General features: G+C 43.1%; 1 protein-coding gene across 1 annotated transcript in view; it reads right to left on the bottom strand.

Annotated features, from left to right (window-relative positions):
• Positions 1-20,159, bottom strand: part of arhgap21a (Rho GTPase activating protein 21a) — an 80,373-nt gene extending 60,214 nt beyond the window's left edge. The window contains exons 1-2 of the mRNA XM_029246157.1: positions 19,941-20,159; positions 18,569-18,800 (exon numbers count right to left, since the gene is read on the bottom strand). Of these exons, the coding sequence (XP_029101990.1) occupies positions 18,569-18,646 (78 nt within the window). The 5' untranslated portion in view covers positions 18,647-18,800; positions 19,941-20,159. The remainder of the gene's footprint in view (positions 1-18,568; positions 18,801-19,940) is intronic.
• Between the last annotated feature and the right edge of the window lie 2,553 nt (positions 20,160-22,712).

Below are 22,712 nucleotides of genomic sequence, written 5' to 3'. Positions count from 1 at the left end.
CAGCCCAGCTGTCACCTGCTCTACAGGCAGGAGGTGAGAAATGAGGCATGAGTGGAAGAGAACAGGGCTCCCTCTTCTCCTGACCGCAACATCCCCAAAGAGTAATGCATAATCCAAGTCACTCACTCTCACACTCAATGAGTTCCCCCAAGTCATGCTTTCCAAAACCACCACTTCCCTGAGAAAGAGAACTTTAAGTCATTATGAGCTGAACAAAAAAAATATGTACTCTGGCTGCAGTAAATCACTAAAGCTCTGACAGCTCATACCACCAACCATCCAGTGCATACAATGACTGTTATGGGAGTAATAGCAATCTTTGTTGCACATCTGTACGTTACCATTCTTAACATTTACATTTATTGCTTAACTGTATAATGACAGATAATGGGGGACATAATTCAAGGACAACAAAATAACCCAATTAGCCTGGAGATTAGAAAGCAAAATGCAGAAAGACAATTCAGCCAGGAAATGTGTGTTATATGTGTTAGAAAAGCAGGTCTACTACTCAAAACCATGTGCTAAAATCTGTTTAATAAAAGATGGTCCAAACACTGCCGTATGGGATACAAGACTCTTTCCATATTTCCCAAGCTTTATCAGTTCTGTTTTACCTATTGTTTAATAAACATCACCGTAAAAACATTTTACAAAAGATGCTGTGTTCTGTGACAAGAAAAGTCTTGTGGCAGTTAGGCATATCAAATACTCCTCTGTAAATTTATGCATATTCTTTAGTAGATTTATTTAAACAATTAAAGTATTAGCCCAGGGGGTGCAGTGGCACAGCGGGTTTGACCGGGTCCTGCTCTCCGGTGGGTCTGGGGTTTGAATCCCGCTTGGGGTGCCTTGCAATGGACTGGCGTCCCATCCTGGGTGTGTCCCCTCCCCCTCCAGCCTTACGCCCTGTGTTGCTGGGTAAGGCTCCAGTTCCCCGTGACCCTGTACGGGACAAGCGGTTCAGATAGTGTGTGTGTGTGTGAGTGAGTATTAGCCCAGCTCAAAGTTCATAGTTTGTTACCTAACAATTAATTAGACAACAAGCAAACAAAGAAATGCAGTGCCATTCCTTGACCACAGGACAGAAAAATTTATCTAGACAAATTCAAAATCTTAAGATTTAAAATAAAATCCAACATATGCAAGTTAACTTCATCAAGCGCGAGCTTACAACAACCCTGAAAACTTACTTACATACCAAAATATGTCTAACAAATGGACAAATAATTCAAAATACTGCATGACACTGAAAATTCAGTGTTTGTACTTAGATGTCCACTTTCCCTAAGTCTACATGGCTGCTATATCTGCTAAATGTCCAACACTGGGACTTAAAGGGAAGGTTGTCATGGAAATACTTCATGAAATAGCAGTATCTCTTTCCATCAACAACCCACCAAAACATGCAAATCAAACCATTAATTACCTGAGATCACCAACTAGGATGCACTGTGATTACTGCAAGTTAAAAGTATTTCAATTACTTGCACACACTGCAGTAACTCAACTGCCCCAGTAAAAGATTTACACTTTATTTCCCATATTTTTCCATTTCCTATATATACACACTACTGCTACAGCTTACATCAGATCACCACATTATACACAACAGCAAAATACTGGTAAAATACTGATTAGAAGACAGGGTCAATTGGCCTTTATTCTAAATAGAATGGAAAGGAAAAAGAAAAAAAAAAATACACTTCATGTGATGACAAAAAGGAGAAAAAGCTGTGGTTCAGGAACCATTCATCTCACACACACTTTATTGGGACAAGAAATGCACTACAACAGGTCCCCTGATCTCTGGACACATCCCTTCCCAGCTACAAGCAGTAGAAGTCTATTCTCTTGTCCCCTGGCCTTGCATGCTTGAGTGGGTGGGTCAGCTGCTTACTGCTCAGAGACAGGAAATACTATCCTGGATAGATGTCAGATGCCTGGGCATCTGTGCCAAATCTTTAAATAAAAATAATATTACTTTCAAAAACTAATAAACATGGAAGTCAGCTATGGGACAGCTGGTTGCATAGTGGTTAGAGCTACTGCCTTTGGACCCAAAGGACACAGATTTGATCACCACCTCTGGCTGTAGTACCCTTGAGCAATGTAGTTACCCTAATTTGCTTGAGTGAAATTACCCAGCTGTATAAATGGGTTAAAAATTGTAAGTTGCTTTGGAGAAAAGTATTAGCTAAATAAATGTAATGGAAGAAATTGTGAGGCTTCCAAGTCTTGAATCTCTCTTTTACAAAGGTGGAAAACCATTTGGTAATAGCATCAAGTCAAAAAAAAAAAAAAAAAGGCTGTGATCATTTACACGCATGTTGAGACAAACCACTGTGCTACCCACTGGAGCAAAACAACATGAATCTGGAAAATGGCAGGAGGTCACCTAAGCTCAGCATGTGGGGGTACAGCAGAAGCCTTTCCTAAATGATGCACTTGGGCCTGCCAGAATTGGGATGGCACATTTTGGCACTGAACAGATGCACAGTTAGCATCCCTGTTACAGGACCCCAGGCTAAGAGGAAGAAACAGGAAAGGTCTTTATTGCCCAACCCCCCCCCTTTTGTTTTAGCACATCTCAGACACTGCCTCAGCTGCTGCTGTGAATCAGTATACAAACACCTTTAATATTACAGCTGCAAGGAGCCCTAAAAGTGTACAGCACTAACTATGTGTGTTATGAATCAAACTACAGCACAGAGGCAGTCAAAGAAGCCACAATGGGGAAGTCTCTGTCAAACAATATGCTCTGAATCATAAAAAAGGAAAATAAGGTAAAATCAAGAGAACGCACAGCTCATGGTGAGATACAATGAAATTTGCAAAGTGACCTTTTCCTGCATTGCACAACCTGGCATGGCAGTGAAGGGGAGTGGAGGTGGCAGTATGTAGCTGTCAAATTCACATGGTTGTCATAGTGATGACACCCTCCCCCACCCAGATCTCATCTTCTACTCTGTACATCAAATTGAAGACTGGTGCTGTGCCTCACCCATGCGGAAGGGTAGAGGCTGGGAGTCTTAAAGCAGCTAGCCATAAATGTACACATATTAGCATGCGATCAAGTATACAGGCACACATACACACACCCATGCGCATGCGCCTGTAGTGCAGCACAGCCTGCTCCATTTCAGAGCAGTAAGGCTACTGCGGCAGATGGAGCCCCACCTCCCCTTGCTCTATTCTAGTAAACAAACGAATCTGCCCTGAATTAAATGAAAGCTTACTCTGTGTCTGAGTGTGTGTGAACCTGGACTCAGTCATGCATACAGAACAAATGAAAGGCACTGAAATCTTTGACAAATTGCTTTCCTATTGCTGATTTTGCCAACATGTTGTATTCAGTGTTACATATCTTGCAGGAGCCTGCAGCAAATGTCCCCAACCACCCCCTCCAGCCGAATGCACACGCGCACACCATAAAGCCATGCTCCTTCCCCAAAGAGGAAATTCTGAGATCAGGTCAAGTTTTAAATGAGCTTTATGTCTGACTTGCACCTGATATTTCTAAGGCATATTAAATGAGCATGTTTAAGACTTGAACTCAGTAACACTGAAAAAAAATAAGAATCACTACGTGTTACCTCCAGCACCGAGCACAAGGCAGCCTTTTTTCCTCAACGGGAAACCCATTACACGTCTACAGACAAATCAGGGTAAAATGTGAGGAGAGCTGTGTAAACCATCACTGTGAAGCAGCTCATTTACGGAATTCTCATTGCAATGACAAGCTGCTAGGCAAAACGCACACACACTTTCCAAACCATTTGTCCCATACAGGGTTGCGGGGAACCGGAGCCTAACCCGGCAACTCAGAGCGTAAGGCTAGTGGGGGAGGGGACACACCCAGGACGGGACGCCAGTCTGTCGCAAGGCACCCCAAGCGGGACTCGAACCCCAGACCCACAGGAGAGTAGGACCCAGTCCATCCTACTGCACCACCGCACCCCCACCTAGGCAAAACAAACCTGTCAATTATCATTAGAAATAAAATTTAAGATGCAACTGTATTACACCATACCATTGCAAAAGGGTAATGGTATCTTTGAAAAATCTTGATCGTTTACAACATCGAAGTAAGTAACACAGCAGAATCTATTCATTCCATCTACAGAATTCTTAATACCATCATTCCTTTATAGCTGACTGTTACCTGAAGTGCTCAGTGTGCTAAAATAATATTGATATATTGTAAAATAAAATTATGAAGAACAACTGACCTAACATTTTCAGGTTCCTAATACTCATTTTCCCTTGAATGCCTGGAAAAGTGAAAGTGGACAAGATCCACTAGATTATAGCAAAATTTTTACTGGGCTTCAGTGGAAACAGTATTGGTGGTTAATGATCACCATAAATGTAAAGCATAACAAAGCATTAGAAGAGCTGAGAAGCACGAAAAGATTACTTACAACAATAAATGAGCAATATCTGGTACAGATATAGGGACGGGCTGGCGTGGTGGATTTGGCCGGGTCCTGCGCTCTGGCAGGTGTGGGCTTCAAGTCCTGCTTGGGGTGCCTTGCAGCAGACTGACATCCCATCCTGGGTGTTTTCTAAATTGGGTGATTTCTAAAGTGTAAACCTACAGAGCCTAAACTTCATTCTTTAAAGCAAGGATTAGACAGCAAAACTCTCATGCACCTGTGTGTTTCAAAAACTGAGGGCAGAAACTTGATGACCACATTGCTGAATGCCTTTCTGTGTGTGTATGCGTGTGCAGCATAGTGCTGTGCTAGACAGGAGTGCAGGCTGGGAGAAAGGCAGGAATGTCTCGGCAGGATGCAGCGAGTTTCACAATGACACCTCTCTTTCACATGTAAATGTTTGCCAATTGTGCTCAAGGGCTGCCTGAACTCCTCCACCCCCAATCCATCTTGAGGGACAGCAGGAAAACTGCACATCACAGCTTCTGAGCACGATTCAGCTACATAGCCACAAACCAGTCGAGACCCACAGTTCCATGGCCCTACAGGCCTCCATCCATTTGCTCTTCCCTGATGTCTGGACCCTTCGGTCTTGCTAGACTGCAACGTTTCCAAAGCTATTCTTTCATTCTTTGCAGTGGATGTTTCCCTCCGTACAAGATCTGACCATTGCATTTGCAAGCCCATGGGCCACTTTCTTTCTGAAAATACCAGAAGCTGGGCAGCAAAGCAATTTGATTGCATGGAAGCCATTCAGATAGTACCCAGATCTCTTAGCTTCTCTCTGCGTCCACCATCCTTCAGCACTCTCTAGCTCCTTCACTGGGAACCACACTAATGAGTGCATTAGGGGACATTGCCTTTAATCCCTGTAAGGGTTGTGTGCGCACAAGTAAGTGTGTGTGTGTGTGTGTGTGTGTGTGTGTGTGTGTGTGTGTGTGTGTGTGTGTGTGTGTGTGTGTGTGTGTGTGTGAGTGAGTGAGTGAGTGAGTGAGTGAGTGAGAGAGAGAGACCGAATAAAGAGACAGCCCACGCTGTTCTAACAGGGAGCAGGTGGACAAATTAACAGTCCGCAAAACCACAGACACCACCAGAGACAGTCATAATTGGAGTCCTTGCCTCTTGGACGACATGAATAATTAATGGAACTTCTTTCAGGGTTTGATAATCCCCAAATACGTCTTCGCGAGGGCAGGGTTACTCTGGTAGACCAGATAAACAGGGTAGTAAAGACATAAGCACCCCCACTGAGATCCCCAAAAGTAGTAAGACTTCATTTATTGCCTGTGGGGGCGAACACCGGCTGGCATCACCAGGTGCTTGTCCGTGAAAATTTCATAAGGGTTCCCTGTGATGAACACAAAGGCAGTTTTCAGAGTTTTCCCACCACACAGACACCCCCCTCTGTCCCCCACCAGCTCCCCCCAGATGAAGAGAAGAGCGAACAGAGAACCGTCAGTTCCACATGGGACACTTCATTTTGGAACTGCTAAAATTAAGTTAGGAGAGAGAGCCAGATAGGAGCTAAATTAAAGCTGACATGGCATAACTTCTGTGTCAGATCATGTAGTTAAAAACTCAAACAATAAGTACAGTGTTGAAGTTTAACGTTACAGAGAGCCAGAGGAAGAATCTGGGTTTGGAAAAATAAAATGTAGAGCAGCTCTTCTGATCTCGAGCCTGTAATCTCAGTATGCTGTTATCCATCACCTTTTATGTGATGCCCACAATGAATCTCCAAATTCATTTTCGTAACAATGTAAATAGCTCACAATTACAGACATCAACGCAGCCATTTTTTTCTAACTCTCAGGCTGTCATGACCAGGGGTTTGTCCTTAGCAGCAAAACAAATCAAAGCATACCTTCTTTGCGGGTGGGTGGGCTCCAGAGACAAAAGTGAAGAAAAAAAAAAAAAAAAAAGGGCCATCTTGTCAGATAAGCATGACAAGGTACAGCATCTGGGATTCCACAGGACTTATGATTTAACTGTGTGCACTGCAGTTATCAATCAAGTGTGCTTGTCCTTAGAAGCAGTAAAAACAAACAGCTAGTAGAGGAATTAAGACGGAATTAACAGTGGAATTAGCATGAAACACACACACGCACACATTTTCAGAACCGCTTGTCCCTTACGGGGTCACGGGGAACCGGAGCCTACCCGGCAACACAGGGTGTAAGGCCGGAGGGGGAAGGGGACGCACCCAGGACGGGACGCCAGTCCGTCACAAGGCACCCCAAGCGGGACTCGAACCCCAGACCCACCGGAGAGGAAGACTGCGGTCCAACCCACTGCGCCACCGCACCCCCTGATCATTAGCATGAAACGTGCACGTAAAACAAAAAAAAAAACATGCTGCTCAGTTGAGGAGTATATATTCTGCATGAGAAGAATATTTTACTTTTTTAAGCTAAAAGCAGAGGCTTGTAGAGAGGGTTGGGAAGGGGCACAAACCTCACTGTTCCAGGCGCAGTATAGGTTGCAGATCAAGTTCCAGTTGTGGTTGATCACACGATCCAGCACTCTAAGGTGAGCCATTGCCGCAACCCGCGTCCCCTTCAACAATCAAACGCGGGCCTCTTGCTCCTCAGAGGATATAGAAAGGACACCCAACGATGGGCTCCATTCCAGTTACAGCTTGGTGACCCAAACTAAAATGAACATGACACAACCTGAAACTGCCTTAAAGGGAGCTTTAAAGAAATCCAAGGAGAGTGAGCCAGTGAAGAGAACGAGTGAGTGAGCGAGCAAGAGAGCTAGCCTGACTCAGCAGCATCGGAGCTGTGGTACCCGCACTGAGACACTATGCCGGAAGGCTGAGTCTCCGCATCTGCGTCATGCTGCTGTGGAACGCAGCAGCACACACCGTCAACGAGATGGAGCAGAGGAGGAAGATGATCAGACTGAAGCTATTCCACACCAGGATAGAGCATGCCGGCAATGTGACGACATCCAGCAAATGCAGGTCCTTAGTGCACTGGACAAGCAGCACACCTTCCCCTTACAAGGAGCTTCGCATCAGCTCTGTGTTGTGGTGGTGAGTATAAGGTTTTGACTTGCTGCTGCCAACGAATGACTGCAGAGTGCTGGGTTGTGAGACTGCAGAACCTCCCAAAAAGAGTTCTGTCTGACTTTGCAGATAGAAATGACCTAGTCTGTAGACAGGATGGAAGAACATGTTAGAGAGTCCTAGTTCTCATGAAGAGGAAGCTGCACTCCAAATACATCACGAAGGAACCAGGGAGGGAAAAAAAAAAAAAAAAAGTCACAATATTTACTCAGTCCTCAACATCTGTAATTTTTTTATCACAAATAATGATGGGAATCACATCAAAGGAAGGAGACAGTGGAAAGCACACAGATAGGGTTTGCTGAGAGAGTCTCCTTTCTCTTGGGTTGACTGCTCTGGGTCATTAATAGCCTCCATCTCTGCACAACACTCTCACTTTCAACTCAAAAAAAAAAAAAGCACCAAACGGCTAGTCCGGCACAGAGACTCCTCCATGCTGTCATGAGGCATAAGACTAACCATTATTAACGTCACATCGTTGCCAAATTGTCAGTCAGCAGATTGCTGACACCCTGCAGAGCTGCTGTCAACAACTACAACATAACTGTAGATGCAAGATATTGGCTAGGGTTAGAGTAACTCCAGGGTATAGGACCCTAAAGGACACAAAGCCTTGGCTACGCAGGGCCACCAAGACTAAAAAAAGGTCATGCAGAGGAAAATCTGAAGTGTGCAGGAACCATAGGAATGTACTGTTCAAAACTGGCATAGTCAGTAAGGGAAATGGACAATGCAATGCCTGCTTCTCAACAGAATAACTGTTGGAGGCTGACGGAAAGGCAAGATGGAGCTCAGAGAAAACATCAACTGCATGGGTGTAGAAGGGGACTTGCTGCAAGCAACACTTCCTGGTTTCACATTCCAGCTTCGTATTATTATTTTTCCTTTAGTTGACACCCTAGTCCAAGACAACAACGTGAGGCCTACATACTAAGCTACATACCATGTATTTACTGATTTATATCACTGACTAATTTTTTGTGGAGTAATTTGGGATAAGTATTTTTTATCAAAGGGGACTAGGGCAGGAGCAGGGATTCAAACCTGGGCCCTTTGTGTGCGAGGCAATTTAGTAACCTCAGGGTCTTACACACTGCTACTTCAAAAAACTGAAGCAATCTGGTTCTCAGATTAAACAGATAAGCTCCACATAGTGCAAATATAAACATAACAATGATTCTACACATTTTTTCTGTCCCCACCTCACTGTTAGAGTTGTTTTTTTTTATTTCTGCAAGACTGGATGTTTCACAAACCCTTGAACTAGTAAACAGCACAATGCACTGCAGGGTATCAGAAGGCAATCAAATCTATCACTATAATTTATTCAGCAGAAAAAGACAAGTTAACTGGCAAAGGCTGTCAGGGAAACTTGCATCACATTTCTGAAACAATACACTACCACCTAGTCTTCTCTTTAGAAAAAGTAAAGGGCCAAACTATGATGGCTCAATAACCCCCAAACCAAGCCCCTGCAGGTTGCAATCTCAGGAACCTGATCAAGTCCCGTGTACAGATAACGTGGCACAGGCAAAATGTCCGCGGCTGTAACGACACACATTGTAAGGAGAGTCAATTTGCCCCGGACATCAGTGAAAAACAACCAATAACTGAGACACTTAATGTGTATGAAGACCGGATGTGTCTTGGGTTAAAATGTTCCCCACAATGTGTGCTGTTAGAAGTATCGCCTTCCTCATCCTCCTCACACTTGTTGTTTTAAATATCCACCTTATACATCAAGATAATTTTCAGTTGCATCATTAAGCATACAGTAAATACAGTATAACGGTGATAAATGCTGGACTATTTAGTGTAGGAGGGGTACATAGTTGAGTGCACATAATCAGAAGAGCTAGAAAAATTGAGGAAAGCGCAGGTGTGAGAGCTGGCTGTCTAGATGTGTCTGGAATTGAACAATAAACTAATGGTTGCTTTAAATCTTCTTGTGACACGCCTGGTCTCAATCTCACCAAGCACTGAGAAAGACGGATGAGGGTGGAGAGAGGTAAATAAGAACAGGTAAGCCAGTGTAAGCTGTAAAAACCACAATCTGCAAGGTTTCACAACATGAAATCTTTTACTTCTGACAAGCATTTTTTTTGACCTGTCATTGTGACAAATTTGGCAATGAGGAAATTACATGGTACTTTCAGATATAACAACTAAGACACCGTTAACATAAAAGATTTTATCAATGTCATTCATACTTCAAACAGTGGCGAAAGGTAATGCTACAACACTAAAGTAAAAAAAAATAACTGCTCCACCAAGTCAATGGCAACAAACAAATGGAGTGCCTTAAAAGTCTTTAAGTAGGTGTCTGGATGAGTGACCCATTGTAAGTAGTCTATCTAGCAGTGTAAGTCACCTTAATGAATAAAGTGTGTGGGCTGATGACACTACAGAGTTCACTGGAAGTCGCTTTGGAGAAAAGTGTCTGCTAAATAAATGTAAATGTAAGTTGTGTAAGGGTCATGTAAGACAATTCAGGATTTACTCTTTATGAAGGTTCTAATCTTAATCACCATGTCACAAGGTGCTCATCACTGGGAAAATAAGGTCCACATTCTTGTTTGCTGGAATTACTTAACTCACTTCTTGTGTCACCACCACAGTGATCCTTTTTGTCATTGAATCAGACAACTTAACCCCACGATTTGGTGACGTGATGCTTCAGATGAAATTTGTTACTGAAGCAGATCCAGAGCAGCCCTGCAAACTGTGGAACCATATAGTGAAAGACAATGAAAGCCCCCTAGACTGTTCCTCCACTTACACCCTACTTAGGCTCTCAGTTTTAAAGCATTTTCACTATACTGACAACTCAGGAAAAGTGCCCTTAAGACATGATACCACATGGATCTAGTGCAGAACAGTAGTCAAGAAGCCCTCCATTTTGACCAAAAGCACCTGTACCATCACTGAAGGTTGTATCATTTCAAATATAAAAAAAGTGCCCTAACAAAGTGAGCAAGAAGCTACCCAAAGCAGTATATCTGGAGAACAATCAGGTTTGAATAGTAACATCTAACATTCTTAGATGTATGCCTTTTTTCATCACAGTAATGTAAATAAATACTCATGACACATTTCCGCAGATAAGATGAGGATCTGCACAATTTTGTAAGTTTACTGGTTACAGGCATTTTTTTCTTGCATTGGCATATATCCTGCACATCCTGCAATGCATACGAGGCTGATGATGAGCAGCTACTTTTATACGATACTAATAACATAAAAAAAAAACATAAGCATACTCCGCTATAGAAATCAAGATTATTTGTACAGGAGAGGACATAGTGACAAGGATAGCACAGATTGTATGTATTGACTCTATTCAAGCTTACAAATTCCACAATAATGTCCACACACACACAGTCTGAAATCGCTTATCCCAAGTGGGGTCATGGCAAAGGCAACACAGGGCGCAAGGGACACACACAGTGCGGGATGCCAGTCTGTCACAGGGCACCCGAAGCAGGACTCAAATTCCAGACCCACCAGAGAGCAGGACCAAGCCAAGCCCACCGTGCCCCCCCCCACAATAATGTCCAGCGGATACTCAAACTAAACAGTATAGTTTTTTTCAGACAGGACCACAGAAACAATATATTAACATCAATGCATGAAGAGGTTGAAAGCTTTGCCACTGAGCATGAACACTCAACATTAGAAAGGAGGTCAAAACATCTGTCCTTCAAATGCTTTTAATACTCACAGGCTCTGATGTTATTCACAAATCTCAGAGAGATTTATTGCTAGTTTCTGAACATAAAAATCATCAGTATCCTGTTCCTCAAATTTTCAACTTACTGAAATTATAGAAACATTAATCTGAAATGACAGAAGCGCAAGAGTAGAGGACCTATGCAAGAAGGTCAAGAATTTGTGCTGTGGAGGTGCCTGTGTGGCTATATGCACTTGGCAGCCTCATGCCTCCTAACACTACCATGCGTTATTATCTGTAGAGTAGAGTGACGCTCTGCCACAGGCACGTGTAATGTACACCATGGCGTTGGCAACACATTACTGCAAGTATTTTGAGCCCGGCCATTCCACTAACCTCTCTGGAAGGCTCAGGGTATCCAGGCAGAAATAGCAATGACATTGAACTACAGTGAAAACACAAGCATGTTTTTTTTCTTCCACCAGTATGTTAATCTTCTCCTTCCGGAACCCCCTGCCCTTCTACATACGCTTACTGAATGCAGATTCACTCCTCCAGCAGAGAAAAATCCAAAACACAGCAGCAGCATACAATAAAGATTATGTATCAACTGATCCTCTAAATAGTTGACCTTGAGATGTATAAAAAAAAATAGGTCATATACTTAAAATGAATTACAGAATAAAAAAAAAATAAGACAGTATGTACAACTACAAAGCAGCATCAACAAAGCTGTGACAGAATATTTCCCAATGGGTGGAAGGGCACATTCTATTCTGTGACAGATCTGAAGAGGAGCATGCAGGAATGGACCAATTCAGTCTCTCAGGAGAATGCTGACCACGACAGTCTATTTCTGGATTAAGCACCCATTACAACCTGCCACAGAGCTGGCGGTTGTTGGTTACTGCAAAAAGTGGCCCTTAAAGCATATTCAAAGCTTTTTGCCCAACAAGAGAAGTACTTATGATTCTATTTCCACGTATTCAGATCAGGTCTGATTACCTGAATTTTCAGTCTGTAAACTAGTGCATATTAATGATACTACCATCTTGAATACATATGCATTACTGACCTCTGACAAAAGCCTATAATGTTCTGACATCCAATCCAAGACATTGACAAAATCAACGCAACAATCAATTGACGATTAATAACCTTCATTTATCCATCTTGGAGTAAAAGAGGGCATAAGATCAGCTCTGTACTCTGTAATGAGTTGTGCTCCAAAAGAAGGCAAAGCATTTCCATGGAGCATGGAGGGAATGTCTAGCAGAACCATTCTGCATGAGGTCGCTTCATTGTCAAGGTATGGCATGACACACACCAAGCTCCCTAGGGTGCTCTGTCAATTAGCTGGCCAGTCTGGGAGGTGGGAGCAAAACTCCAAGGAAGTAACTGACAAAATACAAAATACTCAAAATCGGGAGGTGGTTGGGGGGGAACGGACATGGCTAAAGTAATTCATTGATGGTTCTTCCCCTACACTGTAGTTTAAGTTCAGAGCCAAAAATAAATGTGTGGAAAAGGGGCCAAAACAGTTGCTATGGAACAGAGAAGGTGAGTATATTTGTTAAAAAAGAAAAACAGACCTGAACCAGAGCTCTCCGTAAAATTAACTTTTATTTTGAGGAAATGTTTTTACATTTATTAATTTAGCTCTTGCTTTTCTTCAAAGGAATATACAATTTAGGGGAAACAAAAATACATTTCACAACAGATGAACAGCTTTAGCTGCAGATGCATGACTACCCAAGCACATTTCATTTGTCTTGATATTTTTTGCTGGCTCAAATTTCTCAAAAAGCTCCCTATAAAATTGACAGATAAGAGAAGAAACACATGGATAAACATGAGAAAGGATCAGGAGAGAAGTGGGTCTGAAAGAGATGTGTTTTGAGACTCTTCCTGAATGCCAGAAGCAATTCAGCAGTTCTAAAGTACAGAGGGAGCTCATTTCACTACATCAAAGCAAAAAACCAAGTTACAAAAAGCACAGTCCAGCTTACTTACAAACATGCATGTGAGTGAACATGTAAGTGTCCATCACTTTCTACTACAGCTGTTATTGAGCACGTTAAAACCTAAAACAAATCATCAAAAAAACAACACAATGTTTTGCTACTGCAGACCTCATCACATTTACACTTATTTAGTAGATGCTTTTCTTCACAGCAAGTCCCAATGAACTCTATGTAGTGTTATCAGCCCACACACCTTATTCACCGAGGTGACTTACACTGCTAGATACACTAGTTAAAATGGGTCACTCATCCATACATCAGTCACACACTATGGGTGAACCTGAAAAGCATGTCTTTGGACTGTGGGAAGAAACCCACACAGACATGGGGAGAAAATGAGAACTCCCCACAGATTGAGCAGGGAATCAAACCCACATTCTTTCATACCACCCAGGCACTATGAAACAGCAGGACTACTCATTATGCCACTGTGCTGCACACAATCTACCTTTAATTAATTAATTAATTAATTAATTAATTAATTAATTAATTAATAAATAAATAAATAAATAAATAAATAAATAAATAAATAAATAAATAAAACGAATGCAATTTTAGGACAGCTGGTAGTCTAGTGGTTAGTGCTACTGCCTTTGGACCCGAAGGTTGCAAGTTTGAGCCTCACCTCTGGCTATAGTACCCTTGAGCAAGGTACTTGCTCTAAAATTGCTCCAGTAAAATTACCCAGCTGTATAAATGGGTAAATAATTATAACCTCAACACTGTTAAGTTCCATTGGAGAAAAGCATCAGCTAAATGAATGTAAATATCTGCTCTATCTGGGGAACTGCAGTCAAGAGGGCAAACTGGTATTGAGCCACCAAAATGTGGTCAATGGAAAATGGACATAAAATGCTTTGAATGGTATTGTACAGCCTCAGTCAGAATATACTTTGCCTCGCTACACATTTTGACATACAATGTGTTGTGACTAAAAGTATTTTCACTAGAATTGGCTAAGTACACTATTTGCAAGAAAAACTTCAGGATCAACACTGACAACACCAAAAAAACAACCTGGAACATGGCAGTGTGTTTTGACTAGCTTGAGGCTTGACACGTTATGCCAGAAATAATGTTTTTACTTCTAGCATGATAAATTTTCAAAATGAATAATATCAGATAAAACACTAATTGCACACACAAGTTCACCCAGACATCACAAGGTTGATAAACTTAAAAAAAAAAAAACCCAAAGGCAAATAACCAAGCACTCTTATGCATTTATGTACTGCTATCAAATATAAGGACAAACACTATTCAATAAATATAAGAAGCGCCAGCCTTTTGTAATTTCTCCCTCATTAGACATTCAAATGTCTCAGGGATTAAAAACTTAAGTTGTGCATAGGATAACAATAAAATGCTGTTAAAACTATGAGCAGCCTCCCTTTGTTTCAAAAGCATAAATGAGGCACTCTTAAGACTGGGGGAAATGCCCAAGGGAAAGCCTCTGTTGTGCACCCACAGCACGTGGCAATCACAATCACAAGAGGGACAGGGGTTCAGCTGGCGGCACACCCTGCCCCGGCATAGGCGCTCAACTCTTAACGACAGGGAGCAGCTGGGCTTAAATTACCCTCTACAGTCCTTCGAGATACATCACCCGCAGGGGGGTGGGGGGCATCCTGGGCAAGAGACATGGCTGGGAAATCCCACTCATTAAGGACAGCAGAGAACGGGGCTTTCAGATGAAACGGGAAGAAATGGTCCCACATCAGCATCACAGGTTGCCTGACAAGGGGCAGCTGGGAAAAATGCAGCACCAGTGTACTAGGCAACACTTGCAGTGTTACTTCTTACAGCGAGACCTCTGGCGAAAGCTACAATAAATCCAAATTCAATCAGGCACTTTTTCTATGGCAAAAAAGCAGTAATCGCGATTTCAGTGACTGGGCAAGAGGCAATAATCAATGCCCAGAAAGGCCATAGCAAGGTTTCAGTTCCCATAAACCTGCCGCTCCCTATGACACTCCTTGTATCGGGGGTCCACAAAGGACATCTGCAGGATGACAGCAAGTGAATCAAATGACACATTACCATGCACAAACATCCAGTTGTCCTATGTTCACTTGGAGCAGCCCTGTACCTTTTCATTCTGTGGGTAATCATGAAGCCCTTTATAAAGTCACAGCCAAAATAAATGTTTAAAGCAGTGGCGTTAAGGCATCGTATATATTGCTACTGTCCCATCTGAGAAGAAATTAAGTAGGCTCCGGTTCCTCGCGACCCCGTATGGGACAAGCAGTTCAGAAAGTGTGTGTGTGTGTAATTTATCACCACACACACCCACACTTTCTGAACCGCTTGTCCCATACGGGGTCATGGGGAACCAGAGCCTACCCGGCAACACAGGGCAGACCAGAGGGGGAGGGGACACACCCAGGACGGGACGCCAGTCTGTCGCAAGGCACCCCAAGTGGGACTCGAACCCCAGACCCACCGGAGAGCAGGACCCGGTCCAACCCACCGCACCACCGCGCCCCCGCAATTTATCACCATTTAGAACTAAAAAATAAACAAGACAAACCTCCCATCACACGAGAGCCCCAGACCAATCAAACATTAACACTGACATAAGGCACTCCCCAGGCAGATCCTGCACCACCTGCAGTCTGCCCTTGGTCCACCAGAACTGCACTGATCTCCACTGCTAAACCAGAACCTGGGCATCTGCTGAAATTGTCATCAGCCAAAAAAACAGCAAACAGGAAAAAGAGACGCAAACAAGCAAAGTTTGAGCTCAGCCATGCCAGTCCAAGTGAAAACATGGATTATTTTTATGAATCCAGTGTAGACATACTGATCATTTGGTGAGGACTGTGATTATACTTTAACTTTCTGAAGAGGCAACAGACAAGAACTACTAGGAAAACTTGTCCCACACAGCACTGTCGGAAGAGATGATTGCCTGCATTTCACCAAGAACAGAATCTGCAAAGGAATTCCGTGGGAAGGTTTTTTTCTGCCATCAGTTCAAGCTAATGAATAGGAGTGCTTTGGGCCTTTCCTGAAAGTGATACTGTGAAACGAGGTTAAGAATATTGCATTAAAAAAAAAAAAATTAAGTGACGGCTTGCAATTCCCATGAACAACATTTAGAAAGTTTGGAGAGCACATGTGAAGAGATCAAGGACAGAGATAAATGGGACAGTTGCTTTTACTCTATAATGCAATTAGAGCCATACCAAACACCTGCTGCACAAGCATTTAAGGTTCACAGAGATCATACTCTTTGACTCTATGCTGACTATAACCAGAATCCACACACTGCCAGCTTTCAGTCCAAAGGATGCACACAGTAGACACGTTTCAAGCAGCATACCAAGGAAAACTCTAGAATGACCAACTCTGAAACATTCTGCCTGCTCTTTTTACCAACTACTGCAATGTTCTCTGTGGGCACATAGCCCTGCTCTCATGGGATTTAAGAGACCCATCCTCTGCTGCCTTAAATGGATTACATAACACGTGCTACAACACAAGCTACTGAATCCAGAGTCTGCTGTGACATTCACAATTCCTCTGGGATGCAACACAAATTTCAGAAGTGCTATTTTAAAAAAAAAAAAAAAAAAAACACACACAACACACTCTTCAGGTCTAATTTGGTATAAGACTTAGGTGATTTCTGTATCTGTGAACAATGTTTAGGACAGTAAAAATAAGGAATTAGATGATTTTGTGCTATATTGTGGCATTCATACAAATACAATCTATGTTATACAATGATGTGAAAAAATAATTACTGCATCTCCTTTGGAAAATACATTGTGTGATTAGCAAACAAAAACCTAACCTCCACCAATTATCCTCATATTTGAAAACATTATTCAATTTCTTTACTCATTCTGTGAAACCACCATGAAGCAGGAAACAATAGCATGTCCCACAACTCCACACAGCAGAGTCATGCAAATAAATTCATCTGTAACTCTTAGGAACCACTAAAATAATGAGCATCTAAAATATTTCATAAACAATAAATAAGTAAGTGTTCTACAATGTGGCACATAGTACTATTCTTCCATGACGCTTATGTCCACAGGTAAAGTCGAGCATGTTTCTTACAATCTGCCAAGTCCGGCAAAGTGAATTAGCCAGCACGGAAAGGAGCTTCCAAAGATTATCCATGAAGGTTTTGAAACTGTGTTACACATCTATGGGCTTTAGGCACAAATATGGTGAAAGTTACCCCAAAGTATGAAGGAAAAACATACATTAATGCATGGTATTGTGTGGTACCTGCAAATACAAGTTTTCCAGAGTAGTGAGTTACAATGTCAGCAGACCTTCCATCTTCAGTAGAATTATTGCTTCTCTTACTTTCCTCACACCTTTATTCAAGGTGACTATTACTGTTAGATAACCACATTTCCAATGTCCAATCCATTTATACAGCAGGGTATTCTTACAGTATTAATTCAGGAAGCTGATCTAAAGTACTACACAAGAGCAGGATTTAAACCTTGACCCTTCAGACTGCAATGATATAGCCTTAACCAGGACACTACGTACTGCCCAGTTACAACATAGTAAACATGCACCTGCTTGCATCACTAGTGATGGCATAAAACTAGAGGTATATGAGATTTGTTCAAAAGGAAATTAAACCACCTGGTGACTGACAGATTGGCCAGCAGAGAGTGTACTGTTTAGAGTTACACCTTAACCATTAAGAACACAGGTTCAAAGCCCACCTCCAGCTGTAGTATCCTTCAGCAAGGTATCCTAAATTGACAGTAAAAATTACCCAGCTGTACAAATGGGTATATCATCTAAGTCCCTGTGGAGAAAGGCCTCCTTAACACAGATAAATGTAAACAGGCTAAGCAATCTATGTCAAACAGGAGGAGTAAAACAAGAGGGAACATGCTGTCCTTTAGGAAATGAACCTACTCGGATTCCACGACTGCGATCCCTATTCTGAGGGTAAATTCATGCATTACTTAACTAGTGCTAGAATATGATAAACACCATAGTGCTTTGTCGCCGTTATGTTATTTTTTTCCAGAGAACACATCTAGATCGTGGATCCAACTGCAGAAAAGCACCCTCCCTCCACCTGCATTCAGGTCACGTCTCGGGAAAACGGAGCGTTTCTAACGCCTGTTATTCTCACCCACCTGCTGCTGAACCCGACTTATTCACATCTTTTTTTTTTAACAAAGACACGGAATGTGCCGTTGCGTCACAGTAAAGTGCGAATTTTTAAAAACGAACAAGGCTGGAATAGCGGGCTGTGGCGCGTGGGCCGTGGCGGCGCGAGGCGAGCCCGCGTCCAGAAACGAACCGTTAAACACGGGTGACGCGGCGCGCGCTGCACGTCGTCGCCGGCTCCCCGCGACACCACCTCTCCTCCTACCTCGCGAGCCGCGGACGCAGCCGACCGTGTCTCCGCGTCGCCTCCGTCCGGAGGATCCGTCCCACGTGTCGCCATCATTTCATTTCATTTCATTTCACATCACAAAAGCTGACGATCCATCGGGGGAGGGGGGGGGAAGCGAAGCAATCCAAGAGAGCTGAGTCCGATCAGGGCCTTGCAGACACGCTTAATCCACACCGACTGCGGTCTTCATGTCATCGGTCCCGCGGCTCTGTAAGGTAACATAACACATATTAGTCAGAGGTCATACAGAACAGTCGGAACCCCAGAGCCGCGCGCCGAGAGACCCCCCCGCCCCTCAGCCCTGCAGCGCGCGCACAAGACAAGAGCACTAACAGACACCTAATAACAACGCGCTTATTATTAAAACCCATATAAAAACGGTGACAGAAACATTTTTTTATTACACCTTTGAATAAAGTCAGGAAAAGAACCTACAATGGCAGCAACATAATGAGCTTCCACTTTCTTTACCAAGTTTACACGTCTCCACATAAAGATGCCCCTCTGCGCTAAATTCCTCTTCAGCATTTTCGCCGCTAGTTACTATTTTATCTTCTACACGGTGCATTTACAGGGTGCAATTAAATTCCAACGTTCCGTGTGAGACTGAGAGATATTACCACTTTTCTCTTAGTAACTGATCACTTCTGATCCAAAACACTGTCATTTCTGACCATTCCGACGTCTCGCCCCGCCCGCGTGCCCATCGCATCAGTCACACGTGTTTGACACAACTTCACCAGGACAAAGTTTGGAGCAACAATTGTGCTGCGACACAGTGGATGCTGTTCATTCACGCGCCGAGGAATTCAGTCAGTGGCTCCGGCAGCAAGTCCTTTTCCCTCGATCCATTGAATTCGCCTTAGACAACAAGCTCGCTGCCCCCCCACTTTGCGCGATCATGTGCACCTTTTTTCTCGCGTTACGTCTCACCGGGTGATACACAGAGAGGGGCGCGAGGAACACGAGACGGTGATTGTAACGCAGCCGCCAACTGAGAAAATTGTTCCTGACGTCGAATATCGCCGTCGCCCGGCACTTTCACTCGGTAACTGACGTGGAATCTCAGCTCAGCACGATTTACAACATCCTCCTGCTTTGTGCGCTGCGCGTGCAGAACCGGGAGCCCGCGGCAGCCACCAACTTGCACCGAACCGCGCAATGAGCGGTACCTCCTCCTGTCAATCCAGCGCAACGTAACACTGCCTAATTTCTTTTCTTTCGACGGAAAAAAAATCGTTCCCACATAGAACACCCAGGAAACTTTCGACGCCAGCTTTTTTTTTTTTTCCCGCTCGTTAGTGAGAAAGTTGCATCACCGCCGTCTCGCGCTAGTAGTACTAGTTACCTGTGGAGGAGAGCTGAGAGACATGAGCCCTGAGAAAAAGAAAAGGCCAGACTGCCAACATTTTATCACATGGTGCGGAAAAGATGGAATAATACAATCTCCGTCATGGTCCATGCGTGTCTTGCGTTAATGAAAACGCTGTCTAGGTACAGAACGAAAATATTTTATAGAAAAAGAAAAAAAAAAAACAACAACTGTCCATCTTCTGCCCGCTCCCTATCGGCGGCGCGGTGAACTGAACCGACAGCTAGCGGATTCTCCGATTCTGCAAAAACTCCGCCTCTTCTCCCCAGTCCCGAGCCTCCCACCCAATCACATTCGACACGAAAAAAATACGATTTCAAACCCAACCAATCGAATGCGTTCTTACATGAGCGGTCTCCCCAAACACCGGCGCTGCCACGAGCGTTTACACTGGCGTTCCATCGTCCCACTTACGGTGGCGCGTGATCGCTGCGGCTTTAAGACAAAGACGCTGTGCATTGTCAATTAAATGTAGCGTTTAGGACGTCATTTTATTCATTACGTCTCTAATACAAAACATCGCTCGATTGTCGTTTCCTTTTTATATATTATTTGAGATAAAAAAAAAATAAAATCACGCAGATCCTGTCACAATAATGTAAAATAAGTACTGGAGGGACCAAAATATTAGTACAAGTGAAACAACAAGCAAAATGCTGGGCAGAGAAATAGCTTCGCCCCCCACGTCCGTCCCGTCCCCCACGTAGCGCGCACGTGCTGTGTCACGGAACTAAAGACATGAGAACCGGGGGACCCGCGAAGTTCGGGAATGGAGCGCAGCGTCATTTATTTGTACCGTTAATTAAAAAATCATTGCCCACTCTTTTAAGTAAGATCATCGATCGATACGTGTTTGTCTGAATTATGCAAAATGCTGTGTGGATCATCGCTGCAGAAAATGATCATGATATGGTGCTTGTGGAGGCACCGACGAATGAAAGGGCATCGATAGCATGACAGTCAGTGTCGGACGGCACGCGGCTCGATCAAAGCGGCTACAACGCGGTTTACACTCCCTTACACTCTTGTCCTCTAATGTGTGTGTGTTTCACAGACGGCTTTCGCTGAGCTCTGGGTGGACGAGCAGAGCTTCGCAAAAAGATCGGACAGGATGTCCTTGGAATTCCCTTCCTCCTGGAATAAGACAAACTATTTCCTGCAGATGCTGAGAGATAATACAAAATACACTTTATCTAGTAGTCACTAGTAGATGAAGTGTGTTTATATACTAGTGACTAGTGGAGAAAGTCTAACGCTCCCTTTCACATTTCAAACTACATGCCATGGGACATTTGCTAATGCAAAATTGGTAGAAATGTATATACAGTATATATAATCAGAATCAAATATTACACTGAAGACCACAAACAAAGACCATTTTAATTCCAAATTTTAAAATGTCACATTTAGAAATTGTGTTGCAAATAAAGGAACACTATGTGCTGTTCTTTGGTTTGGGTTTTGCTTTAGACCAACAGATTTATCAAACAAGGGCTACTTGAAACATCCTAGGCCTGCCCAGGCATTATAAAAAGGATTTTTTTAATTAGTTTATTGTAATGGTTTGGAATGTTTTAATAACATGAAAATAGATGGTTTCAGTGATTATACAGTGGTTGGGGGTTGTGGTGGCATAGTGGTGCAATGGGTTGAACCGGGTCCTGCTCCCCGCTGGGTCTGGGGATCAAATCCCACTTGGGGTACCGTGTGACAGACTGCCGTCCTGTCCTGGGTGTGTCCCCTCCCCCTCCAGCCTTTTGCCCTCTGTTGCCAGGTTAGGCTCCGGCTCCCTGCAACCCCATATGGGACAAGTGGTTTCAGATGGTGTGTGTGTGATTATACAGTGTATAAACTGTGGTCACATGGATTAAAAAGTATTTTTTCTGTCTAGAGCAGCATTTCTCACATGGTCTAGTAATATCTACATATTGTCTCAGCTGCGAAACTATAATTTTGTGACAAACAGGCCACCACGAGATGCAATAAAGCTGCTCCCCTGACCCTTTCTGAAAATTATCTCCCGATGCAGACTGGGGTGCTATCCGTCATTGTTAAAAGGTCTGGCATCCTGTCAGCCTGCATGGTGTGATTTATCTGTTGCATAATTCTCTAACTGGCTCTGTTTGCTCCAGTAAAAAATAATATCATTCCAATCAAATGTCATGTTTCACTCTCCACTAAAAAGCTATTATGTGCCACACACAGAGCAACAAAACAATACTAATCAAACTAATATTAGTAATATTATCAATCATTTTATACTAGAGGATGGTGTTGGTTTTTAACATTCAATATATGCAGGACAAGCTGTTACACCCCATGTTCACTGTAATAATAAACTTCCAATGGAAGTACTTCACTCTAATAGTAATAGAAATTCCAGCACATTATTACAAACCATAGATATAAAATTGACAAATTGGCTGTGAAGGTTTTGAACAAATGTACTACATGATATATGTAATATATATTGAATTGTGTATTATGAGATACTAGATAAATGATATATATGTCAGGATATTTGTCATTAGTGTTTCTGATGCATTCTTTCAGGAATAAACTTGCATGGTGTCATATTCTTCTACTAATTCTTGGAAAACCAATTCAATTTATTTTTACAGAGCGCTGTTCTCAAAGAGGGGGTGCGGTGGTGCAGTGGGCTGGACTGGGTCCTGCTCTCCAGTGAGTCTGGGGTTTGAGTCCTGCTTGGGGTGCCTTGTGATGGACTGGTGTCCCATCCTGGGTGTG

The sequence above is a fragment of the Scleropages formosus genome, chromosome 19 (assembly GCF_900964775.1).
Source record: "Scleropages formosus chromosome 19, fSclFor1.1, whole genome shotgun sequence".
In the NCBI taxonomy this organism is placed as follows: domain Eukaryota; kingdom Metazoa; phylum Chordata; class Actinopteri; order Osteoglossiformes; family Osteoglossidae; genus Scleropages; species Scleropages formosus.
Note: the sequence above shows the minus strand (reverse complement) of the source record. Positions and strands in the feature narration are given on the sequence as shown.